The following is a 24,838-nucleotide window of genomic DNA, read 5'->3' as shown; positions in this document are numbered from 1 at the left end:
CCATTGTTATTCTTCACTCTTTGGGTTTTTTGAGACATTCTCTTCCTTTGGAAGCAACTGTAACATTTTGTTTCTCTTTTTTCACATCAGAATTCAGGAATGAAGACACTCCCGTCCATACATTTAAATAGACCCATTAATACAATGGGTGCTGCATCTCCATTTATTTCTGCCCCAAACCCTTGGCCTCACCATGTAAGGCCTGTGGAATATTACAAAAAGTCAACAGCAGAGACCCTTTCTCTGTTCCCAATCTACATGCTACATCGGTGATGTGCTTAGCTATTGTAAGTTGCATGTACAGTCACGATGCAACAATCTACACATGAGCCAATTGTGCTGTATCAGCATGTGACTGGATAAATAAGTTACACCTATACTGTGTGCAGCATAAATATGGCAAGGTCTGTAGCAATGGGCTCATTTATTATCTCCATATTTGACATTTATAACTTTAAAAATAACCAGTTGCTAAAATAAATATTAATCTGGATATTAGCATCAAGTCCAGAGCTGTATTTATTACCCATGCCTGGTAAATACTTAGTATTTTCGAAGAAAATGGTTAAACTGATCAGGTAAACAGTACTGAAGCATCTCCTGTAGCAAAATGATAAGGTCATCAACTAATGGCCTGCAGAGCAGTATGATGTTGCTGCTCCATTTCTTCCATTTTTCTCCCAAGAATTTTACAAATATAGATGTACAACGAATATTTGAGGCAGGGATCAGGAAGGGGTGTCTTAAGCTGAGAGGGAGGGGGGGCGCAAAGGATTTCCAAAGGCAAAAATCACAAAGCAAAATAAAAAATTGCCTTGTTGTAGGGAAATTAAAAAATAAATGGTTACTGGTGGTGATATTTGTTCTTTAAGAAGGCAAGTAATTCTTCATACTCATATGCTATTAACCTAGCTTACGAAGGCTCAGGTCCCTCTGCTGAACATACACAGCCATTTTAGTGCATACTGAGTACAGATATCAATAACTAATGGAAGCAGAGCATTCCCAGAGTTTTATAAATAAAGAACCAAGTTGCCAAGAGAAACCCAAGGGCGCATTCACTTATGCACAAACACGCTCATCACAATAAATTGTACCTGGGGCTCAGAAGAGTGGCTCTCCAAATTATAAATCTGTTCAGTAATAAAGTTCCTGTCTCCATCTACCCAAAGATCTTTATATTGAAGTTTCATCTAATTTTACTGTGTTAGTTTACCTGTGTAGGCAAGAACATCTTAATTGACTTAACCTGCTGTTGTGCATAATAAAATCAAAACAGATTTTAAACTAGGTCTTTCTGTTTATACTAATACATATTTCTAAATCAAAATTTGGAAAACAGTTTCTGCAACAGGTATCCAGTTAAATGATTATTCCATAAAACAAAGTGGTTCGACTCCCAGGTTGTATAAAGCTTCCTCAAAAGCAACAGTGCTTCCAACAAAGCAGACAGAACAGCTATAGTGAATAAGTACAAGAAGGCTCAGTACTTTGAGAATATAATCATGTTACAGTGCATCCCAAGTACTTATTAAACCACTAATGCAAGCATTAATGGGTACTTTTTCAAAATATTAACTACTATATAAAATGACATAATCTACTCTTCATACAATCTCAATATTTCCAAAAAACATGTACAAATCAAAGCAAAATATTTAAAGATTTTGCAAATAAAGTCCTTAGCAAAGAGTGCAAAAGTCAACACAATTGCAAATTAATTAACCTAAAGTGCTTAAACATAAAAGGAAATAAAATGATACAAGGAATGCTAATCAGTAATAATTTTCCTAGTGTGTGTATAGATTAAACTAATTAGTAGATAGTTTGGATGTAACTTTAATTCACTTGCTATCAGCAATTAAACAGTGCCACAGAATAATGTTTCACCGCAACTCAAAATAAGAGCCCTATTAATAATCAATACTTTTTTAGATCTTTCAAATTAGAGCAAAATATGCTCCAAGAGTGAAGGAAGGGTGGGGGGGGGGGTGAAGAAATAAAGAAAGGTGTGACTGATGATCTGCAGAGATGCACGCAATGATTATTTTCAGCATCAAACTCATAATAAAGGTTGTGTATACCTTGCTGTACACAGTCATTGTTTGAAACAGGATTTTGGCATAGGAAGTTGTCCTATTAATTTTCAACATGATTTTTTTTAACAGCCCCCCCCCCACAATTCCTTTTGTCTTATTTATCTCTATGATAAAGATGAATGCTGCAGGTTACAAGTTGGACAAGAATGAAACAAATCCAATAACACAGTCACTGCACAAGACAGACCATTTGATAAATCAAGATGCATGAAAACATGACTGAATTCACAACACAACAGCAAGTGAAACATTAGCCACAACTGGAAATATTTGAACTCTATGGTTTGAAAAGCAAAGAATCAGTAATTCACAGACAGTGCTGTATACAGTGTTTCTTATTACGTGAGGGAGTCAGGAAAATCTCAACACATAGCAACAACAAAAGACACGACATTCATCACAACGTCAGTGCATATTACATCAAGAATGAGGTCTTCCTAAGGTGCATAAAGAATGGCAAGCCATAAATCAGCAGATATGGAGGTGGTGTACTAACACTAACAAACTCTGGGTGTGTCTGAAGTTGAAATTTTAAATTTGCAAAACATAACTTTTACATTGGCACTTTAGTTTTGGGCAATTCATAACAGCAGTAGCTCCCCATTAAGTGGTTGCAGCTTATCACTGACTATGATCTATTTACTGTTTGGCAGTGAATTCTCTCTCTGCGCGTTCAGTGCAGTAATTCCTTCATGGCCAACTTTTTTTTTTTAAAGGCTATTTTGAGATGGTCGTTGCTGAATTTTCTCAAAATATTCTGTTTGAACAAAGAATTTACAAAGCCACATTATTTCTAATGCAAATTACCAACATGGTCTGAAGAAGGGTCTCGACCAGAAACATCACCTATTCATTCTCTCCATAGATGTTGCCTCACCCGCTGAGTTCCTCCAGCACTTTTGTCTACCTTCGATTTTTCCAACATCTGCAGTTCTTTCTTAAACATGGCCTTTATAGTGTGTTTCACTCTTCTCATGAACTCAAGTTCCACTGCTTGTCAGAAAAATAAGCAGGTTTCTCATTCATCTTTCTAAATGAGAATATTCTACCTGTGGGGTTAAAATATCCTCATCTCCAGTAAACTAAGATGCACCTGGAGATCTACAAATTGTTATGTTTAAGGGGTAAAGATTTTGTCAAGAACATACTTGGTACAGATTGTGGATGCGGCTCATATCCTGATTGAAATTGGACATTAACTTATGGTGGCTGTTGACTTCCTTAATACATTGGTGAATTATCTTTCTTATACAGGATACTGAGCTGGATAATCAGCCATGATCATATTGAATGGCGGTGCAGGCTCGAAGGGCCGAATGGCCTACTCCTGCACCTATTTTCTATGTTTCTATCCAGACAGAAAGACAGCACAAATTTCCATAGAGGGGCGGGGCGGGGGGGGGGGGGGGGGTGGGCAAGAGGGACCCAACAGGACCCAAGAGGGATCCACCACCCCCTCCCCCCACCTCCACCATGTTCATTTCCATTCCCTTTGATGAAAGATCACAGCACCCAAATACTTACATGCCCACAATTTTAGTTGGGGGATACACAAGGAGATTGAATTTAAATAGCTTTGATTTATTTTCAAATGAATGAGAGTCACAATTGGATACCACTTCCAAGGAAATCTTATAGTGGCAATAAAATGTAATCAACAATAAGAAACTGGTCACCCTCTTCCCCATTAGGACGAGATCCAGGCATGTACAGCACAAAAATAAAATCACTTGATGCAAGGAACCATGTTAAACTCTGATGATGATAATGACCTTATTTATGGATTGGAAAATAATATATCTTAGTCACAAATAGAATTTTGATGTATATAATTCAATTAATTGCTTTAACAACCCTTAAACGTTATGCTTCAAAATGGTTACTGATATAAATTATTGCATTAATTTGATTCAAATGTGCTATAGTTTAAGTATGGGTTTCCTTTATACTCATTTTATATTAAGCTGATATTGAATAGTTCGATCAAGATGTATGCCTTAGGTAAAATTATAACAGTATTCCTAATTTATTCGTGAAAGTGGTAAAACTGGAAAGTAAATGTTATATTAACCAATTTACCTATTTTTATTTTACGTACTGAACGTTTAAAGTTTTACAACTTGTTGTAAAATATGTTGTAACATATTCTGACAATCCACATTAAAAGCTCAATGTACTTTTATACTAGGACAAAATATTATGGCTTCTGATTATTTAAATCTTCCACGTCCCAATTAAAAAAAATACTTTGGGATTTCCACATCTTCTAAGGTGTTTGAAGTTATTTCATTCAAAAACAATGTCAAGACTAGGCACTGTCCAATGCCATTTTGAAAGAGCTGTTATCAGCAAATTGGTAACTTTACTCAAAAGATTCATTTGAATTCTGTCAATTGTACGTTTCAGGATTTGATATATCAAGACTTTTAATATATTTTTCAAGTGCAAACTCTGATAGAAAGTCAGTTGATCAGAATTTTCAAAAAGGTTTAGCACTTGAATGAAAATATTTGCAGAGCCTTATTTAAAGAGCAGGGGAATGTTGCTGAATGGAACTAACTATAGGGACCCAATAAGGATTCAGTGGGCCAACATGCATCTTCTAAATTCAATGAACTACAATCCAACATTGGTTCACCAAATACCATAGCATCATTATAATACCAGTTTGTACTGCAAATTAAAAGTGTCGATCGTAACTATACTGCTTTGTTAATGTACTTCATGATAGTTGAGCATTTTGTACTGTAATGAAGACCAAAGCTGGTATTAATTACGTTTGAGGAATACCCAGGTGCATCGGTAGCCACTGTTGAGAGAAATCTTACAGTGCAGACAAATGATAGCTCAGCCTTAATACTAAACTTATATTGGCCACTGATGTTGCACTGGCTATACTTTATATATAATGGTAGAGGTAAAAATAGTCTACCGGGGAGTTGCTGATCAGATAATAACAATGGATGTTCGAGTTCAAATTCCAAAGCTTCCTTCTAATGAACAACAGTGTATCTCCTAAGTGCTGGGGTTAAATCCAAAAGAATGGGAAGGAAACCTCAGCACACCACCACCAACTCCTGCAATCTTAATTATGCTAAAATTAGGTGGTTTTGCGGATGGGGTGGGGCTGGGGAGCAGAGAAGTAAAACGAGCGAGAAAGGAGGGAAGATTGAAAGAGATGCTATAGGCTTCAGACGTTACCCCTTCGGTACTTTTGATCCTTTACCACTTGGAAAGCCAAAGGCACCACCCAGACGGAAAGCCACCATCTCAGATTCTCCCATGTCTCCTGGCCTCCAATCATTTAGGCAATGAATAAAAACTCCCGAGGACCATTATTTCCTCATTGCTGCTGGTTCCATAATGAATAATGTTCAAATTAAATTGCAGTGGGTAAGGAATTCAAAGACATTTTATTCCAGTTGCCTAGACCAAATCTGAATGTTGATAAATTACAGCAAATGCACTGCAAATATTCTCTACAACTAGCTCAAATAAAAAGCAAATCTATTAGTATGGCTTTACATTTCCCAGTGCTAATTACACTAAATCAATACTCCATCAAAATATATTTTGATATTTGTATTTATAAATGACACCAGAATAAACTCTGAATACAAACAATCATTTAATTGCATTTTAATTGCACCTTCCAGCTCAGTAACACCAAAAAGAAAATTGCTGCTATTGCACAAACTTACCAAGAAATAATTTTAGGCAATTGGTTTAAATCTCTTTTCCAAATTATATACTGAATTTCACTTAATTCTTATTATTTTTTAAATTTAACTTATTGGACAGGTCAATATTTGTAGAGCACAAATATAAGTTGAAGCAGACTGTAATTTTTATGGAGCCACTGAAATGATTCAGAAGCTGTGTTAGTTTAGTGATACCATCTATACCTTGAAACTAAATAACCAATAAAGCTGCTAGAAAATGCCTGATCCAATCAATAGAGCTGTACAAAAGCTATAAATTACAACACGGCCAACATTTGCCATGGAAGAGAAAGCATTGGTGCTGATACAAGAATGCCTCTGATGCCAATACTTTATGTTACAGAACTCATCCTCTAATGTTTAACATTTACCCCACAGCAGAATAGTTTGTGGCTGCAAGATAATTGATTTGAACTTTTTGAACCTGCACCCATCCAACTTAAGTTCTCAACTTTCCCCAGTTGTTCTTTATTAATAGCCATTATAACATGTATTAGACTCAAGCCCATTGCTACCTTTCAAACATGATAAAGGGATGAATTTTAAGTATATGCTAAGGGAAGTCTTGAAGTGTACGTTTATATTTTCTGTTAGAATCATTTTCAAGAGATATTCACTTATTTTGCAAATGATTTCTGGAACATTTGATGACAGCATCGAAAATAAACACATTTTAAATGTTATAAGTTACATTCTTATATTTTAGGTTATTAATTTTTTTTTAAATAATTGTGACATCTCTATTGTGACTTAATCTGAATTTTAATGTTAATTTTGGGGGCGTCTGATCCCAAGGGCTCATTGACTTTGAACGCTGACCGATTCCACTTTAGTAATGCTTAACATTCATGGCTTCTTACCCTTTAATATGCTGCATTATAACACCATTTAGTTTTCCTCTCTTGGATCACAATGAACACATTAAAAACTTTTGCATCAAGTGTCAGAACCAAACATTCACAGGTGGCATGTAGGACAGGCAGATTCATTTAAATCACCTTCTGGCCTACAGGTGGCAAGCAGTTATTAGAAAAGTACCCCAACTGCACACAATCTTTGCATGCCCAACATCAGATGTTAACTGCATTATTTGCATAACTGTAGGCAGAGTTTTCTGACTCACACACTTAAAACTAGTTAATGTTATCCAACCATCAGCTAGAAGTTACAGGAGAGATATTTGGACTAATTGACCTGGGCTTAAAGATCTCTGCCATCAGAGTTAAAAAAAAATAAAGTTAACTTTAATTAACTTAACATAATCAAAATTAACTTACTGGACCAGAGTTCAATTTACACTTTTTCTTACAGTTTGAATACAAGATTTGAAAGAAAAACAAGTTGCTTTGTACAGATCTGCCATGGAGCAACTTCATTAGCCAAATGCTTTAACTCACACAGATGAGGAGACGCGATTTAAAATGTGTATTGATGGCGATATTTTAAAATTTGAGGTTGTGGTAGCAGCGAAATGATTCATTTCATCTTTTATCCTCTTCAGTTTTGTTTGCCCAGAAGTTTTGAATCTTAGAATGTAATGTGGCAAATGGAAAGAGAAGGCGGGGATCCCAAATTGATTGCAGTTAATAAGTAAATACATGTTTTTAAACGCTATTTATAGCACTTGTAAGCTTCTGCATCAAGTCAGGGCTCCTTCACATAGTATGGAAATATTTCTTACATTCCTATGATTTCAGCTCCCACATTCAACTGGTAATGTTAAAGGGCTCTACTGTACATCTGCATGCCTGTACGAATGGAATCTGCATGGCTAGCAACTTCACACAGTTGACCAGCATTATTTAGAAACAGTTATTCAATATGCATGCATGCCCATTTACATTACATTTATGGGAGAAATGTGCAAACTATCAATCACCCAATTCTCAATTGATAATTGTTAGGAACACATTAAAATACATCTTGAAATGTATTTGGATATCCTGTTTGGTATTGTAACCTGCATGTATTCCAAGTTTAGAAAGCTTGTTTCTGATATATCTCGGGGGTACAATTTTACTTGAACAAACCTTATTAAATTAAGCCAAAGTGCAAGGGCATTGAGCGTGCAGAGAGAAAATAAAATATTTACTTCTCCTGATATGTCACTGTGGGAAATAAAGCTTACAGCTATAGAAAGTGTACCCAAACCCCTGCAGTGTGATATCAGCACAAAACAACCTTCCTTATTGCAGAGCGTGACTTTACAAATTATTTATGATAAAGTTTGCGGGCCAAACAATGCTCAATTGTAACAAGTTTAATTTTGATCATCTCGGTCCTTCAGAAGTTAGATGGAAACAATCTGAACACTTTCAAGGCTTTGGTTCAGATCCAGCTACTTAGCATTGCAGCACAATTCATTGAATCTTACCAAATGTAATCACGAAAACCATAACAAAAGCATTAATGCAAACTCTTTTTTTTTTTGATTTTAGGGTAATTGAACTTCACAAGATGACTGACAATTTGCTACAGGCTTACTATAGCATGACTATGATTAGATTAAAGAGGATGCAGATTCGCTCAGTCCTTTCATGCTGCAGCTCTGCCTTTGGTCACAAGGGGGCTCCAAGTGAGCTGTGCAATGGCTATAAAAAGCCTCGTGACAGAAATCAAAAGCTCAAATCATATTTTTCTCTCATTTTACTAGTTCACCATTTCCATCGGGATTTTCTCTTGGCGAAGAAATATCAGCTCACAGACATGAACCAGTGATATGATCTAACTCCAACTGGGCTTAACCCTGCAGTCTGCCCATCTATATTGCAACCAGTTCAGGCAAACACAAAAAATTGCATACAAGTCAATGAACAAACACCAAGGGGCTTCCTTTGTATCAGCACACTTTTTCTTTGCCATTTATTTTCTGTGGATTTATTCCTAGCACATCTCTTCCTTTCTTCAAATGAGAGACTCCAGATGCAATCTAGAGTCCAGACAAACGTTCCAAGGCTGTTGAAAATATAAACTCTGAGAAGTTACTCTTTTCAACTTGCACAAAGCATTTTTGGAAGTATTTTCACACACAAAAAAAATGCTCAGAGCAAGTGGCACTTCTGCATAAAAGGGTCCCACTTTTTGTCTTAAATTCTGCATAAATAAAAGCTGGGATTTCTTTTGAAAAATAATTAGAAAATCAGCCTCTATTGAGCATAATCATTTGGAGAAATTGCTGCTCAAGTCTATTTCTTCTTCTACCTTCCTCAGCAGAGTCTGAATGTCACTTGCCTCAATACCAGACAAATCTGCAGAGGTCGTCGGACTGTCGAGAGAAAGAAACGCAGTGAAATCCATATTGTTCACACCCGGTATGAGTTCAGTCTGCAAGGGTGGCTGTGTTGCCTGACTGCTTCCCTTGGAGCTGGAAGGAAAAGTCTGAGAGTGCGGCCGAATCTGCTCCTGATCGGACTGGACCTGCGAAGAGTCCGCTTCCTGCGGTGGGTTTTCCTTGCTGCTTCCTTTTTTTTCTTTGCTCTGATCACGGCAGGCACAGTGGCACTGACACGACTCCTCTTGCTTGATGATTATGACAGGAACACTCAGCCCGATCTGTTGCACTGGGCTTCCTGTGATGAGAAGTGAAACAAGAGGCGCATTTATATAAAAACCTGGAGGCTGCTGATATCACACAAGCTACCTTCTGCATGGACATTAGAGTTTTGAGAAGGTGAGTTTGCCATTCCCCATTTAGAGTCAGAGCCAGTCAAAGAGTTTTACAGCACGGAAACAGATCCTTCGGCCCAACTTGCCCACATGCCCCATCTACACTAGTCCCACCAGATTGCATTTGGCCCATATCCCTCTAAACCTGTCCTATCCATGAACCTGCCTAAATGTTTCTTAAACATCTTTCTAGATAAGATTTACATCAGAATATAAAGATGTGCTGAGTTTGCAGTGAGACAGATAAATAAATCATTGAAACATGATGCCAATTGTTTACGCAACCCAAAATCACAACGTGACCAATTGGCTGGATTAGATGGAAAGATGCCACGTTGGTCAACAGTGATTTCACATACTTTACGTTTTTGCATGCATCCATAAGTAGAAAATATATATCAACCACAGGACGTAATCTATGGTTCCTTCACCAATTATTGTGTGGGCTAAGCAACCATACGGCACAGGCCCCAGAACTGACTTACATAGACTAGTACAGCACAGGAACATGCCCTTCAGCCCACAGTACTGTGGCCAGTATAAAGCCAAGTTAAACTAATCTCCTTTGCCTGCATGTGATCCATATCCCTCCAATTGCTGCATATCCATGTGCACTTAAACACCTCATTATAGCTGGCTCCTCCACTGCCCATGACAGCATGTTTCAAGCTCAGTTAAAAAAAAAAAGCTTGCCCCAAAAATGTCCTTTAAACTTTGCCCCTCTTACATTAAAGCCATGCCCTCTAGTCTTTGACATCTCTTCCATGAAAAAAGACTCTCACTGTCTATCCCATCCAGGTCATTCATAATTTTATATACTTCTGATATAAGTTCTGATGGTCTCCCCTCAACGTCCGACATTCCAGATAAAACAATCCAAGTTTGTCCAACTTCACCTTGTAGCTAATACCCCCTAATCTGTTTAGGGACTGTTTACTGTTGCTCTTTCTGCAGATGCTGCCCAATTTGCTGAGTATTTCTAGCATTTTCTGTTTTAAATACAATGGTCAGATTTCAACCCATTATGTATTTATGTAAATGTAGGTGACATAATCACTAGGCTACTATACCATCATAAATCTGTTCGCCACACTTCCAGACAATAAAATGTTTTGTTGCTGCACACCACATTTTCACCACATCACAAGAATAAATAAATAGCTATGAAAGATAGACACAAAATGCTGGAGTAACTCAGCGGGTCAGGCAGCATCTCTGGAGAAAAGAAATGGGCGACGTCAATAGGAGAGGAAAGCAATAGGATAGGCACGTCACCTATTGATTTTCTCCAGAGATACTGCCTGACTTGCTGGGTTACTCCAGCACTTTGTGTCCTTAGGCATTTGCAGTTCCTTCTGACACAAATAGGTATGAAAGTTTAGAAATAAATCTCTACCTCAAGAATAAACCCTACATAAGATCTTATAACCAATGTCGCATAACATTTACCCCGCTGGACAAACAGAAACTTAGATACCTTGATGTAATTCATATTATCACTAATTCATCCATCTAAAAGTTTACCCAATGCTTAAAATTTATTGTAATATAGAAAAAAAAATTAAAAGCTGTTACCCGTATTGTTAGTGACTGGTATTGCTGTGGTAAAAAACACCTTTTCTACTTTAGGACCCTGTGACTGAAGAAAAAAACACAGTTATAAAAATGAACGGTTTAACATGGACATTAATTACAAATAACATTCTGTCTTATTGAATAATTAAATTTCTTATCTAACAGTTTTAAACAACGCAAACATTCACAGGGTCAACATGACATTTATCCTCCCCTCTGGCAGTGCAATAGGACTTCTCCATGGCAGAACCAGAGCTCCCACTTTTAACATTTATTTTCTAATCAATGGCGAGTTTGGAAACACAGGGAAATGAAAACATTTAGTGGATGACAGAGTCTGGACCAAGTACAATCGTCTGCCTGGAGATAATAAATCATCAATCTTGGCTTTACTTTTTATAGTAAATGGTAGATGAGGGGCAGCACAGTGGCGCAGCGGTAGAGTTGCTGCCTTACAGCGCTGACAGCACTAGGGATCGGGTTCGATGCCGACTACGGGTGCTGTCCGTATGGAGTTTGTATGTTCTCCCCGTGACCGCATGGGTTTTTCTCCGAGATCTTCAGTTTCCTCCCATACTCCAAAGACGTACAGGTTTGTAGGTCAATTGGCTTGGTATAAATGTAAAATTTTCCCTAGTGAGTACGGGATAGTGTAAGTGTGTGGGGATCACTGGTCGGTGCCAGACTTCGGCCAGTTTCCCCGCTGTATCTCTAAACTAAATATGGTTGTGAAAGTATGAAGATGAACAAGGAAAGGATAATTTAGCTTGCACCAATGTAGGACATACCAGAGTACTTCACAGTATCAGCCATGGCTGTATTGACAGCAAGCTTGCCTGCAAGTCACAAGGATGCAAGTTAGTGTCCCCATCCAGAGGCCCAAGAACAAACTCATGGTCGTGTCTCCAGCGCAGTATCAATAGGTTTGCTCCTGCACTCCTAGAGAGGATGTGAAAAGGCCACACGGACGGCACGCGGTGTTAGGATAGAACCCAGTTCCCTGAAGTTGTGAGGCAGCAGCACTAACTGAAAATCACACACACACACACACACACACACAGTAATTACTTGCATTCCTCAAGCGGTCCCTTGTGAATATTAAACAGCACGTTGCAAATTCTTTAACAGCACGTCACTTACTTGAACACTTGTAATTCCATGGAGCCTTTCAGGCTTTTAATTCCTTTTAAAGGGTCATCACTGCTATATTTTTGTAGAGATATACAGCATGGAAACAGGTCCTCACACCCATTGAGCCCACACTCACTGTCAATCACTAGTTCTATATTATCCCACTTTTTCATCCTCTCCAAATACATCAGGGGCAATTTACAGAGGGCAATACAAACCAGCACATCTTTAGGATGTGAGAGGAAACAGGAACATGTGGAGGATACCTACACAGTGTCCGGGCAAACACTAAGAAGGACACCAGGGACTACTCTCACTGAATTAATACGAGTTTTTGACAGTCAGCTTGGAAAATAGAGTTTGTACAATACAACAAGCAACACTGCAAACTAAGACTGGGAATTATCTGGGTAAAATCAATACCCAGAAATCCCTATTGCTCTTCAAGCAGTTGCATTCTGAACATAACGAGTCTAAAACCCTGGTAAGTTCCAGAATTTAAGGGGGCACTGCTGTAAATTATAGGTGAATGGAAAAGTATTTTAGAAATGTTGTGAACTGCAGCGGCCATTTCTGGACACTTCTATGACCCTATGAGATTGAGCAGGAATGCATCAAAATGGAACATAGAACAGGAACGGACCCTTTGGTGCACAATGTTTGTGCCGAGCATGAAACTGATTGTACATGATGCATATACATCTATTCTCTACACTTCCCTGTGCCTTTCTAAAAGCCTCTCAATGCCACCACCATGTCTCCCTCCACCACCAACGCTGGCAATGCATTCCAGGCCTCCACGACTGTGTGTGAAAAAAACTTGCCCTGCACATCTCCATTAAACTTTGCTCCTCTCAATTTATAGCTTTGCCTTTGAGTGTTGGACATTTTCACCCTGGGAATAAGGTTCTAACCGTCTACCCTATTGATGCCTTTCTTAATTTTATATAGTTAAACCTAGTCTTTGCTCAATCTCCGACTATAAATCCAAAGCAACATTTTAGCAACATAAAAACCCTCTAATACAAGCAGCATTTGGGTAAACCTCCTCTGCACTCTCTCCAAAGCTTCTGCATCTTTCCCATAATGGCTGGAACTGCAGGCAATCCAAATACAGCCCAACCAAAGTCCTATGGAGCTGCATCCTCAATTATGGGCTGTTCTCAAACAAGCAAGCGGGTTAGACATACCAAGCAAGCCTTGGTCTGCTATTGTATTTTGAGATTGTATTTCCCCCCCCCCGATTAACTTGCATTCCACTCTTGCTTCTCCCTAGACTCATTGTACTATGGATTCAAAACCCTAATCCCTAAAGCTTTAGCTAAACAAAAACCATGCCTGAAATGAGAATAAATTTTTATTTCCTCCTTGCCCTCATCATCATCATCTATCAAGATCCGTGAAAGGTAACTGACACAGTATTATTTAACTCCTTCACAAAGTGAAGAAAAATGATAGGGAAGTAATTGAAGAGATTTATGGCATCTCCAATACTGATGCCATGAAATTGTGGGGCAATTTACCGCAGCCAATCAATCCATAATTGGGATGTGGGAGGAAATCGAAGCACCCAGAGGAAACCCATGCGGTCACAGGGAGAATGTGCAAATCAATATCCAACAATTTCACGGCATTAGTCATGGGGGCGTCACAGAAATCCTTCCTCTGCATTGAAACTGGCAAGAGGTAAACAATATTGCATTACAACCATTATAATTTTACTGAGCTGCTTATAAGGGTTTGAATTTCTCAGTACGAGGAATTTCCCAACATTTCTACAGTGTATACCGTGCTGTTTGGAGGAAACAGACTCGATGGGCAATTAGACTTTCAGTTCTAAACTTTATTATGAGTGCACAACCTGTTTGAAACAATAAACCCTGTACCATGTCCACCTAATAACTGGAAACCACGTCAATTATGTTATCTTCCATACAATGCTCAACTAGTAAGTACACTACTTTAAAAACAGGATTTTTTTGAACAGGAACAGTTACCTGCCAAGACTGCATGCACATATCAGACAGATCTAATATGATCTTATGTGCCATTTTATTACCTGGAAATTATTTAGAAGCTTCTTCCTTTAAAAACTATGATTATATTTTTGTCAGAGTTGAGCACTGGGGGATTGTGGAAAGGATAAAGCTACAGGAAAAGTCTAGTATAGATGACAATAATAATTCTCAGTTTAAAGATTAACAATGATATAGCATCCATGTCTGACTAGTAAAATATACCAAAAAATATATTTTTGGTTAGTAATAGCTGTTGTTTAATGACACTAATGGCCCTCTGCAATGTGCTGGACAGCAAATAATCTGTGCTTCTTTAATAGTGATTGAGGGATGAAAGTAAGGATAAACCGGGATGATATTCAGCAGCTGATTAATTGGGCAAGGGAATAGCAGAGCCAAGTATGTGCTGCCAAGTATGATGCAAGCCATTTTGGGGTCTAGGACAAATACCATGAATAATTCAACCTCGGAGTATCAAGGACCTTATTGTATGTCTAAAGATCCCTTAAGTGGCTACAGCGTAGGTAAATAGGATGGTTAAGGTGGTACGATGGATGCTTGCTTTCATTAGCCCGAGGTCATGGTACAACCACCTCTTCTCTCCATATCTGACACCCTTTTGACTCCTTTGCAACTCTAGCCTGTGTCAATTACTCCACTCATCTGCCAATCAAGTTCCCCTCCCCTCACCTTTGTCCCACCGTCACCTCTCTTTTCTAGCTTCCTCTCTCCACTATAGTCAGGATAAAGAAGGGTCCTGACCCACAAAGTCGCCTGTCCATTCCCTTCACAGGTGCTTAAGAAGGAACTGCAGATCCTTAGCTCCATAGATGCTGCTGCACCCGCTGAGTTTCTCCAGCTTTTTTGTGTCCCTTCACAGGTGCTGCCTGATCCGCTGAGTTCCTCCATCACTTTGTGTTTTGCTCAAGATTCCACCATCTGCAGTTTTTTGTGTCGCTGCTTCTGTTTTGACTAATATTTGCCATGAAATGGGGGGAAATTCCATGGTGAACTTTGAGGTGTATAAAAAATTTAAGAAATTCTAAATATACGAAGGTACCAGCTAAACCAAGCAGGAGGATATTTGGTTCACTCAAGGCCATTGAGCTCAACTACTTGTTGATATACAACCTCGAATTCCAACAAGCACAATTAACTAATCTTATCCAAAGGACAATGTACTTAAGGGCCTGTCCCACCAGCATGCGATTGCATGCGTCTAGCGCGACCAAACGTGGTGGCTTGAGGCGTACGGCCTTGCGGGGCAGGTCCCAATTCCAACCGCGGAGCCGTATGGAGTTGTGCGGGGCTGGTCCCGACATCATACTCACCAATCAGCTGGGCAGGAGGCGGGCCGACTGAATTTGTACGTCGCACAGCGTCGAGCGGTGACGTCATCACGCAACGGCACGCCGGGCGGTGACGTCATCGCGCAATGCCTACGGCGTCAAGGCGCTGCGTACGACGTCGAGACGCTACGTACGCCCGTTGAGGCGCTGCGTACGGCCTCAATGCAGCTGCGGGCCGACAGGCGGTTGTTGCGCGGGATTTTCGGACAGTGCAAGATTTTTGGAGCCCCGCGCGATGTCGGGACCAGCCCCGCACAACTCCATACGCCTCCGCCGATCGAAGTGGGCCCCTCGAGGCCAGTCTAGATTGCAAGTCCACTAATGGAATTTAAATCTGCTAACTTCTAAACCAACTTACATCAAGTCTTTGAGTTATTCATCCATCATTTCAATATAGCTTTAAAAAACAAAATTAAACCGCATGCTCACCATTTTCTCTGAATTTTGTTGAACAGTGTTGGCTCCATTTATGATCCACTGCAAGTTCTGGTCTGCCATTACAATGCCAGGCTGAAGAATAGTGGTGCTCTGTGATGGATTAATTGTTATATTAGCACCGTTGGTTGCTAAAGGCACAGTCTGTACCATAGCCGGCATTGATTCTGTGTTACAAGAGGATGGGAGTCCATTACTGGACAAAGGTGGAAGTCTTTGCTTCGGCTGTAGTGGCGCTGGGGAAGGCTGAACAAACTCTTGCTGATGGGTTGAAAATTGCTTGACTGGTGGGACAGGCACAGGTGTCAACAAAATGCCAGTGGGATTCCTAAATGCCGTTTGGTGCGTACTGGTAGCCAACGTATCCGACGGCGTGGAGATGGGGTCTGCTGCTTGCTGGGAAAGTCTCTCAATAGTTGGCTGTGACAAGGTTGGAACATCACTTTTTAGTTTCCCTGTCAAGCCTAAACACAAAATACAAATAATTGTGAAATAAGCATTGAAAACAATGTCCACCACCACAGTTGAACTCTGATGCTTTATATAAACTGCATAATTTTAACCACTATTTGATCCAAAACAAATGCAGCATAAATCAGAATAAAGTTGCTTGGGTTTTGTAACCTGCTAACACCTTTTAGTCAATATTTTCACATTGTCACATGTGCGAAGGCACAGTGAAAATCTTTTGCTGCGTACTGACCAGACAGAGGAAGGACAATACATAATTTCAATGGAGCCATCCACATATGCTAAAGGGTGTAACGTTTAGTGTAAGGAAAAGTCCAATGGAAGATAGTCCAAAGGTAAAGTAAGAAATGTTGGAGCAGAGATTGAAGAGTGTGTCGCGATTGTAATGCGTGATTGTTGATCCACTCCTGTGACCAGCACACAAAGAGTCGCCTGGCTTGGGCACCATCTTGGATCTGCTACAATCAACCAGCTACAAAACAATTGTTTTAAAAAAGTAAATTATTCAACCCCAAAACTACTGGTGCTGCTTGAAAAATGTGACTGGAATCATATCTGAAATGTAATGAATCATTGTTCCTACCAGGCTGTTGGGAACCATCATGGCTGGCACAGCTATCAGTATTGTGAAACATGGATTCAAAGAGACTTCCTGCTGAAATAGTGCTCAGGTCATGTCCTTGGACCTAACAGAAACAAAACCAGGAATTAACGTGGGTGAATATTAGTGAGAGGAGAAAGAAAAATCAGGAAGTTGAGTAAAAGTAGTTCACACTTTAAAAAGTACTCCAACAATTTGTATTTACACTGTACTCGTATAACATGACAATACTCTATAAGTTAGATCAACCGAAAATATTAATTCTGTTTCTCCCTCGATGAAACTGCCTGATCTGCTGAGTATTTCTATTTTATCTGCTTTTGATAGATTTACAAGCATTTTTTTGCTTTTCAACTACTGCTGTTGATTGCTGTTGACCGATTGAATTGTATTGATATATACAATTTGGTGATAGATACAGCATGGACACAGGCCCTTTGTCCCTCCCACTGACTCCATGCTGACCATCGATCACCCATTCACAATAGTTCTATGTTATCTCACTTTTGCATCCACTCCCTACATATCAGGGGCAATTTACCGAGCCAATTAACTTACAAACTGATTAACCTACAAAGCATCCCTGCACACCAGGGATGTGAAAGGAACCCGGAGCACCAGGAGGAAACCCACGCAGTCACAGGGAGAGTTTGCAAACTTCACGCAAACAGCACTTGCGGTTAAAATTTAACCTGGATATCTGGTGTTGTGAGGCAGAGGTTGTGCCACTAGGCCGCCCTGTAAAAGATTCTGTAAAACAACAATGACTACCACCATCTGCTTTTAAACTAATTCCCAGCTGACCTTTGATTCCATGAACCTCAATATTGCTAAATGCCTTCTAAAAATAAATTCAGAAAACACCTACTGCATTTCCAACATCCCTCTTTGTTATACTTCCCCTTTTCAAATTTGTTTCATAATTGTCTCATTAAGCCATGACTGTAATCGTCTTCATGGAACCAATCTCAAATGTATCAAACAAGATGGCGTCAGCGCCCCATCTCTTTCTCAACACAATGTTGAACCTCATTAATAACAAATCAACTGCAGTAGAGGAGTGAACCAACAGGAAATTATGGAGACAAGAGTATGCAGATGCTGGAATTCTGAGCAAAACACAAACAGTTGGAGGAACTCAACAGGCCAAGCAGCATCTGATCAGTTTAAAGTGTCCCAAACCCAAATTGTCAACTGTCAGATTTCCTCCAGAGACGATGCTTGTCCTACTGAGTTCCTTCAGCAGTTTGATTTTTGTGCAATGGAAACATCCCCCACAGGAGCAGCATTTTTAGAGGCAAGGTCATCCCAACCTCAATAGTGGATCTGCAGTAGGCTGACTATGCTTGCATTTGGAGGTTCTGCTTAAGTCATTGATAACTTCTTCACTAAAACTTATGAAAGGATGCACCCCACATGGTGGCGCAGCGGTAGAGTTGCTGTCTTACTACGCTTGCAGCACCGGAGACCCGGGTTCGATCGTGACTACAGGTGCTGTCTATATGGAGCTTGTAAGCTCTCCCGTGAATGTGCGCGTTTTCTCCGAGATGTACAGGTTTGTAGGTTAATTGGCTTGGGTTTGTATATTTGGTATAAGTGTAAATTGTCCCTAGTGCATGTAGGCTAATGTTAATGTGTGTGATTGCTGGTCGGTGCGGACCCGGTGGGCCGAAGGGCCTGTTTCCGCCCTGTATCTAAAAAACTAAAATGCACCCAAAACCGGCAATACAAAAATTCTCTCCCAACCTGACCACACTATACAACGTAGAACACAAAGTGCTGGAGTAACTCAGCGGGTCAGGCAGCATATCTAGAGGATATGGATGGATAGGCATTGTTTCAAATCAGGACTCTTCTTCAGATTAGAAGGACCCTGATGTTAGTCTGAAGAGTCCTTGTTCTGCAGAGATACTGCCTGGCTCGCTGAGTTACTCCAGCATTTTGTGTTCCGTGTATCCCCAAACATGGCAAAATCCTGCAAAACATCCATTCTTTTTTGCATCTTGAAAACCACCTCCCAGTGACAGAAAACATCAATGAAATGGGTTATAAGTGAAAAAAGTATTAAATCTGTCATTTTCCAGTGCTCTGGCTCTTCCACTGTATTTTGCAAGGAGATTGAAAAAACAAAATGATATGAAGAAAAGTGAAATAATTAAACGTAATGTATGGTGAGAACCGGCCTGTTAATCTATTCAAATTAATCAACCATCAAATAGATAATTGAATGCCACACTGCAAACTGCAAAAATGATTGTTTTATAACCTTAGCACAAGAGACAGCCTTTTAAAAAAAAAAATCAGAAAATACTGCCGTATCATCACCAACAGCTTGTAATAGCTTACCAATTGTGAATTTTCTCGAAGTTCTGAATCCGTGGATATCAAGCTTAGATCACTTAAACAAAGTGAATGGTTTGTCTCCTGTGGACAGTGGACAGAGTTGACAATATTACCAACGTACAAATCTACACAAATTATAAACCAAATCAATTTTCACAGAATGGAGAGAATCCAGCAATAAAAAAAACGTTAAAAAAAAATTGTAACAATCTGCAGACTTGGCGAAGGAATTGGAAATCTAAAAGAAAGCTAAACCATGAATCCTTTTACAACTTATTGGAAGCATATTACTGCACTAATTCGAATGTTAAAATAAAATGTCATCTCTTCATTAAAATGGTTAAAATCTTGATCTTTTTTGGTCCACATTGCGAATAAGTTGAAATTATTTTTTTTAGCACCATGATTTAATTCAATGTTAAAGTAACTTTTTATAAGTTTACAATGCTATTCTTGAGTAATGCAGCGGAACCAGGAACCCGCCAGAGAGGGAAGCCTGCGAGCTGCAGGTCACTGCAACAGCAAGCCTGTCCACCTCCACCCAGAGAGGAGGATGGAGGGAGAATGGACAAAGGCCCCTCGTGAGCCGGGGCCCATCCCCACAACAGGCCAGGCCCGCCGTGGAAATGTGAACCCGCCCGGAGAGGGAGGCCCGGCGAGTCGCAGCCCACCTCAACAATAAGCCCACTGCGGAATTGGGAACTCACCCGGAGAGGGAAACCACGGACAGGAGGATGGAGGGAGATGACGACGTTCATTGGACAAAGAAGAACCAGGGTGTCTAACCTTCTGCACCCTCAAGGTTGGCTGCAGGAGGCACCCCTCGGGGAACAAGGGCTGAAGAGGGCCGTGCAAGGAGAGGACAACAGTTCATGGGACAACCAGAATGGAGGCAATCACTGCAACAGGCGTTTGTGGCCAGCTGCTGCTGGAACTACAAAATGGTGCCACGCATAAAGACTCAGTGGGCTGTACATTCTGGTCTAACCAGGGGATAGTGCTCATGTACGGTGATAGTCTTTGCTGAGTTGTATGCAAAAAAAGTATTTCATTGTACCTGTGTATATGTGATAATAAAGAAACCATTGAATCATAATTTGTTATGAAAGATAGTTGTCAAATTTTTACCAGGTTATTGCTACTAAGTTTTAAATATACAACTCAGATGGCATCTCCATTCAAAACATTAATCCTTTTATTTTCTTATAGATAAGTACTTTGTGTATGAAAATGTTCTCATTTTATTTCAAACATTCTATGACATCCCCGACTCAAAATCTCTCTTAGATTCCTCCACTTCCCAAAAGTGAATCAGAAATGAACCTACTGTCATGTTCTATGCATGCAGAGTAAACAGTGGCCAACAGCTAAAAGCACACATTTCAGCAAAGCGTTCAAAGGGAACAATGTTTTGTAGAAACTAACCTCATTCACAGAATTCTGGTTCGACACATTAGCTGGGTCTTTATCGTGGGCCTTCATGTGGCTCTTGAGACTATATTGTGTGCTGAAAGTCTTTTCACAGCGATTACTAGGGCAAAAGAATGGTCGCTCACCTATCAAAACACAATAGTATTCTTGTGTTAAGTTGTTGTCACACCTGCAAATTCACTCATATTCCATCAAAAGTGACAAAACAAAAAATTTTCATATTTTTGCAATAGCATTGTAGAAATGAATTAATGTTAATTAATGGTAGCTAGCTCCATACTACGCAATTCAATTTGGTCGCTCTGTAGCTCTGAATAATTCTCCTTTTCATGTTTATGCATTTCTATTGGCTTCCCAGGAGAGATTACTCAAGTAGAAAACTGCGGGCAATATCCTGCTGGGGTCTGCTTGCATTCTGAGAGGCTTGTTGCTATAAATAACTTTGGGTTGTCAGAATAACTGGCAACAGCAATACAACAGAACAAAGCAGTGGGGTGCTGGCAAAAAAATCATGTGCAATTTTTTAAGTTTAAAAGGTTGTGGGGCATTTGCCAAGACAATACCGAAGCCTAAAAATTCATCTACTACTTTGGTGTTATATTTAAAGGCCACTGCATGCCACTGTTTGGGTTGTGAACTCACCAAAGTGAAAGTCAGTCACACCCGAGGCTCAACATCACTGACATGCCAGAGGGGAACCCATGGTTAGGGACACTCCAAACAGGACCAGAATGTTGTGGGGTTTGAGTGAACAGTGGGAGGATGGAGTCCTTGAGAACAGCAATAAAAATACTGACCAAATCATACCGTGGTCCCAGGCTGGCCACTGCTCATGGACACGCTGTTTTAATAGCTATATAAACACGGACAATAACGAGTACTTTAAGATACAACGTGCTGGAGTTGTACAGTGAGAAAAAGAAAGCTTCTGCCAATCCTCTCTTCCAGCTTTCTTCCCCCCCCCCCTCCCCCCCACAAACAGTCTGAAGAAGGGCCCCGACCTGAAACATCATGTACCCATGTTCTCCTGGGATGTTGTCTGACCCACTGAGTTACTCCAGCACTGTCTTTTTTTGTCAACCAGTTCATTGTTTCTATAAATGACTTTAACCACCATGCATCCGATACTGAAATTGTAGCACGTGAACAAGGAAGATTTGCAGTTACAAGCTCAGTGGCGTCATTTGAAAATGGATAGCTATATATCATTCAGGTAATGAGTAAGGAGCACTGAAATAAACAGCATCCCGTGTCTTAATTTAGCACAATTAAAAAGTGTTACGCATCTTAATTTCTAGTCTTGCATCTCATCAACGTACTGGTGCTAAGAGAACAGCACACTTAAAGAAGCACAGTTAAGCAAGGTTCCTTATAATAGCTACCCTTTTTTTTGGGAAGAGATTTTGATCTACTATCACTGATTATGCATCTATCCAAAAACAGAAATGGAGCAGTCACCTTCAGCAATTAATCAAGCAAAAATAGAATGAAGTGGCTGCATATTTTACCAGCAGTCATTTTGAGCAGACTACTATAAAGTAATCATGGAGAAACAAGGAACTGCTGAAATTTTCATGCTTATCCCTCTTGCTTCTTAAAGCCTTCGTAAGTATGCAACAAAATTCAGCAAACACTTCCCTTTAAAAAAAAATAAAGGCTTGTATTTGCTCCTAGAGATTGAGTTTGAAGACTTTTTTTTCTGATGCAAACCAGTGGGCCAGAGGAGGGTGGAGATGATGGCTAGAAGGTACTAAGATCTTGCAGTTGTTCTAGTGGGAAAAGGGAGACATCAACCTCTCCATGCTGTGATAGGGGCAGGTCAACAGGTCTGTGCCTTGGTTATTTCTGGTGGAATGCAAGACTTTTGGAGGCTTCATACCTTAAAAGTGGGAGTCGGCTAGTGGAAAGCAGCTCAGAACCAGATGGAGGAACAGATAGGTGACAAGGTCCCAAGAGGCAGGGATAGAAATCCAGGATATTGGTAAGTTTCTATTCCTTTTCCCAAAAGGATGAAATAGGCAAGAGATTTATAGCAAGGGGCTTAAACCATTAGCAGCCTCTTTCCTGGGAAGGTTAACTTGTCCCAAGAGTGTGCAGAGATTTCCGAGGATTTAATAGGAACCTGAGGGGTAACTTTTTCACACAGGGATGACGGGTGTATGGGACGAGCTGCCGGGTGAGATAGTTGAGGCAGGTACTATCGCAACATTTACAAAACATTTAGACAGGTACGTGGGTTTAGAGGGATATGGGACGAATGCCGGCAGGTGGGGCTTGTGCAGACGGAATATGTTGGTTGGTGTGGGTAAGTTGGGCCGAAGGGCCTGTTTCCATGCTGCATGACTCCGTGAATCTGAGTGCTCAATTGTGGTAACTCCAGAGTCATGTATTCCTGAATTAGCTTGTTACGTGATGCCCAAAGAATGGCATCATCCTGTGCTCCCAGGATGAGTAGAAATCACACCAGATGCACGTCATACATGCCTAGACTTCTGGAGTGATGCTGTGGAGATGGTTGTTATTGCTTTGCATTTCACAATGCTATTCAACAATAAAGCGCTGCCAACATTTTCAGGTAAATTAGATGTTAAAATTCACCTAATTTTCCTAGGCTGCCTGAAATTTGCCTGTGAAATATTAGGAGAAACAAACAGCATCAAAATTAATCTTACAAGGAACATTGCAGGAGGGAGTTCAATTACATATTCGTCAAAATGCTTTGTGCAAATCAACCTTAAATTTGACTTTTAGTGTCAATGTAGTCCTTTCTGTTCATTCCCCAAACTTTAAACAAAAAGCACTGAATATATCAATGGACAGAAGATATTGAGTAGGTCTATCCAAGTGGCCCGAGATGTCGCCGATGTCGCCAAACAGAAAGCGAAGGGTCTGATCCCGGTGGAGGAGAGCGTCCAGTGCCCACTGTGAGTCCCAAATGCACTGCCATCGCAACACCCCGCAGCTCCAGCCCCTTCCCCTCAGGTCCCCCACGCTGGCTCTTGCCCCCCCTCTCCCGTGATACCCCCTCTCCCCCATGGCTCTTCCCCGTCTTTTCTCTGAGCTCTCTCCCCCCCTTTCCCCAACAACCCCCCCTTCCCCCCACAACCCCCCCCCCCGCACAACCCCCTCCCCCCACAACCCCCTGCCTCCACACCACTCCCCCCCCACCCCCTACAAATCCGCCCCCTTCCCCCCACCCGCCCCCACACCCCTCCCCCCCCCACAACCCTCCCGCCCACATACACACCTCCCCAACGGATCCCACTTAGTCTAGTTACATTATAAAATGACTCACTCATTCAAAACTAAACTAAGCAGGAATATAAACATTAATTTTGGATGGAGTTGGGGAAACATTTGTACATAAATTATGTAAATAAAAGTTAGTAACAAAAAATAGGCTGGACATAATTCACGACATTTTATTGTGAAGGGTGCGAAAAATAAGGTTAAATGAAAAAGACTGATTACCTGTGTGTGTTCTGACGTGAGTTCTGAGATGGTGACTGACCGCAAAAGCCTTCCCACAGCCATCATGATCACACCTAAAAATGAAACACATTGAATGTCTGAACTCCCTGTCACTTTTGCATAACATGTGTAGTGGTCTAATTAAAAATGCACACACCCACACACATACATGCAGGTATCAATGGTGCCTGCTGGACACCAAAGAACATCTCCAAAAGAACAAAGTGCTGGAGTAACTCAGTGAGTCAGGCAGCATTTCTGGAAGAAATGGATAGACTTTTAGATTTCAGAGATACAGCATGAAAACAGGCCCTGCGGCCCACTGAGTCTGTGCTGACCAGTTATCACCCTGTACACCAGCACTATTATGGACAATTTACAAAAGCTAATTAACCTACAAACTTGTACATCTTTGGAGTGTGGGAGGAAACCAAAGCACACAAAGCACACCAAACAGCATCCATCGTCGTGATCGAGCGTGGGTCTCTGGCGCTGTAAGGCAGCAACTCTACCGCTGTACCACTGT

At 40.4% G+C, this 24,838-nt stretch overlaps 1 protein-coding gene across 3 annotated transcripts in view; it reads right to left on the bottom strand.

Annotated features, from left to right (window-relative positions):
* Positions 1 to 5,493: 5,493 nt before the first annotated feature.
* Positions 5,494 to 24,838, bottom strand: part of mtf1 (metal regulatory transcription factor 1) — a 52,068-nt gene continuing 32,723 nt past the window's right edge. For 2 of the 3 annotated variants that reach the window (XM_033045472.1, XM_033045470.1), the window contains 7 exons: positions 24,313 to 24,386; positions 20,836 to 20,966; positions 19,414 to 19,491; positions 17,050 to 17,152; positions 15,990 to 16,459; positions 11,063 to 11,126; positions 5,494 to 9,390 (listed from right to left, as the gene is read on the bottom strand). In XM_033045472.1, the coding sequence (XP_032901363.1) occupies positions 8,981 to 9,390; positions 11,063 to 11,126; positions 15,990 to 16,459; positions 17,050 to 17,152; positions 19,414 to 19,491; positions 20,836 to 20,966; positions 24,313 to 24,386 (1,330 nt within the window). In that variant the 3' untranslated portion in view covers positions 5,494 to 8,980. The remainder of the gene's footprint in view (positions 9,391 to 11,062; positions 11,127 to 15,989; positions 16,460 to 17,049; positions 17,153 to 19,413; positions 19,492 to 20,835; positions 20,967 to 24,312; positions 24,387 to 24,838) is intronic. The other variant, XM_033045471.1, reaches the window with a different exon arrangement.

Source organism: Amblyraja radiata, chromosome 27, assembly GCF_010909765.2.
Source record: "Amblyraja radiata isolate CabotCenter1 chromosome 27, sAmbRad1.1.pri, whole genome shotgun sequence".
In the NCBI taxonomy this organism is placed as follows: domain Eukaryota; kingdom Metazoa; phylum Chordata; class Chondrichthyes; order Rajiformes; family Rajidae; genus Amblyraja; species Amblyraja radiata.
The sequence above is the reverse complement of the archived record's forward strand: the minus strand, read 5'-3'. Positions and strand labels throughout refer to the sequence as shown.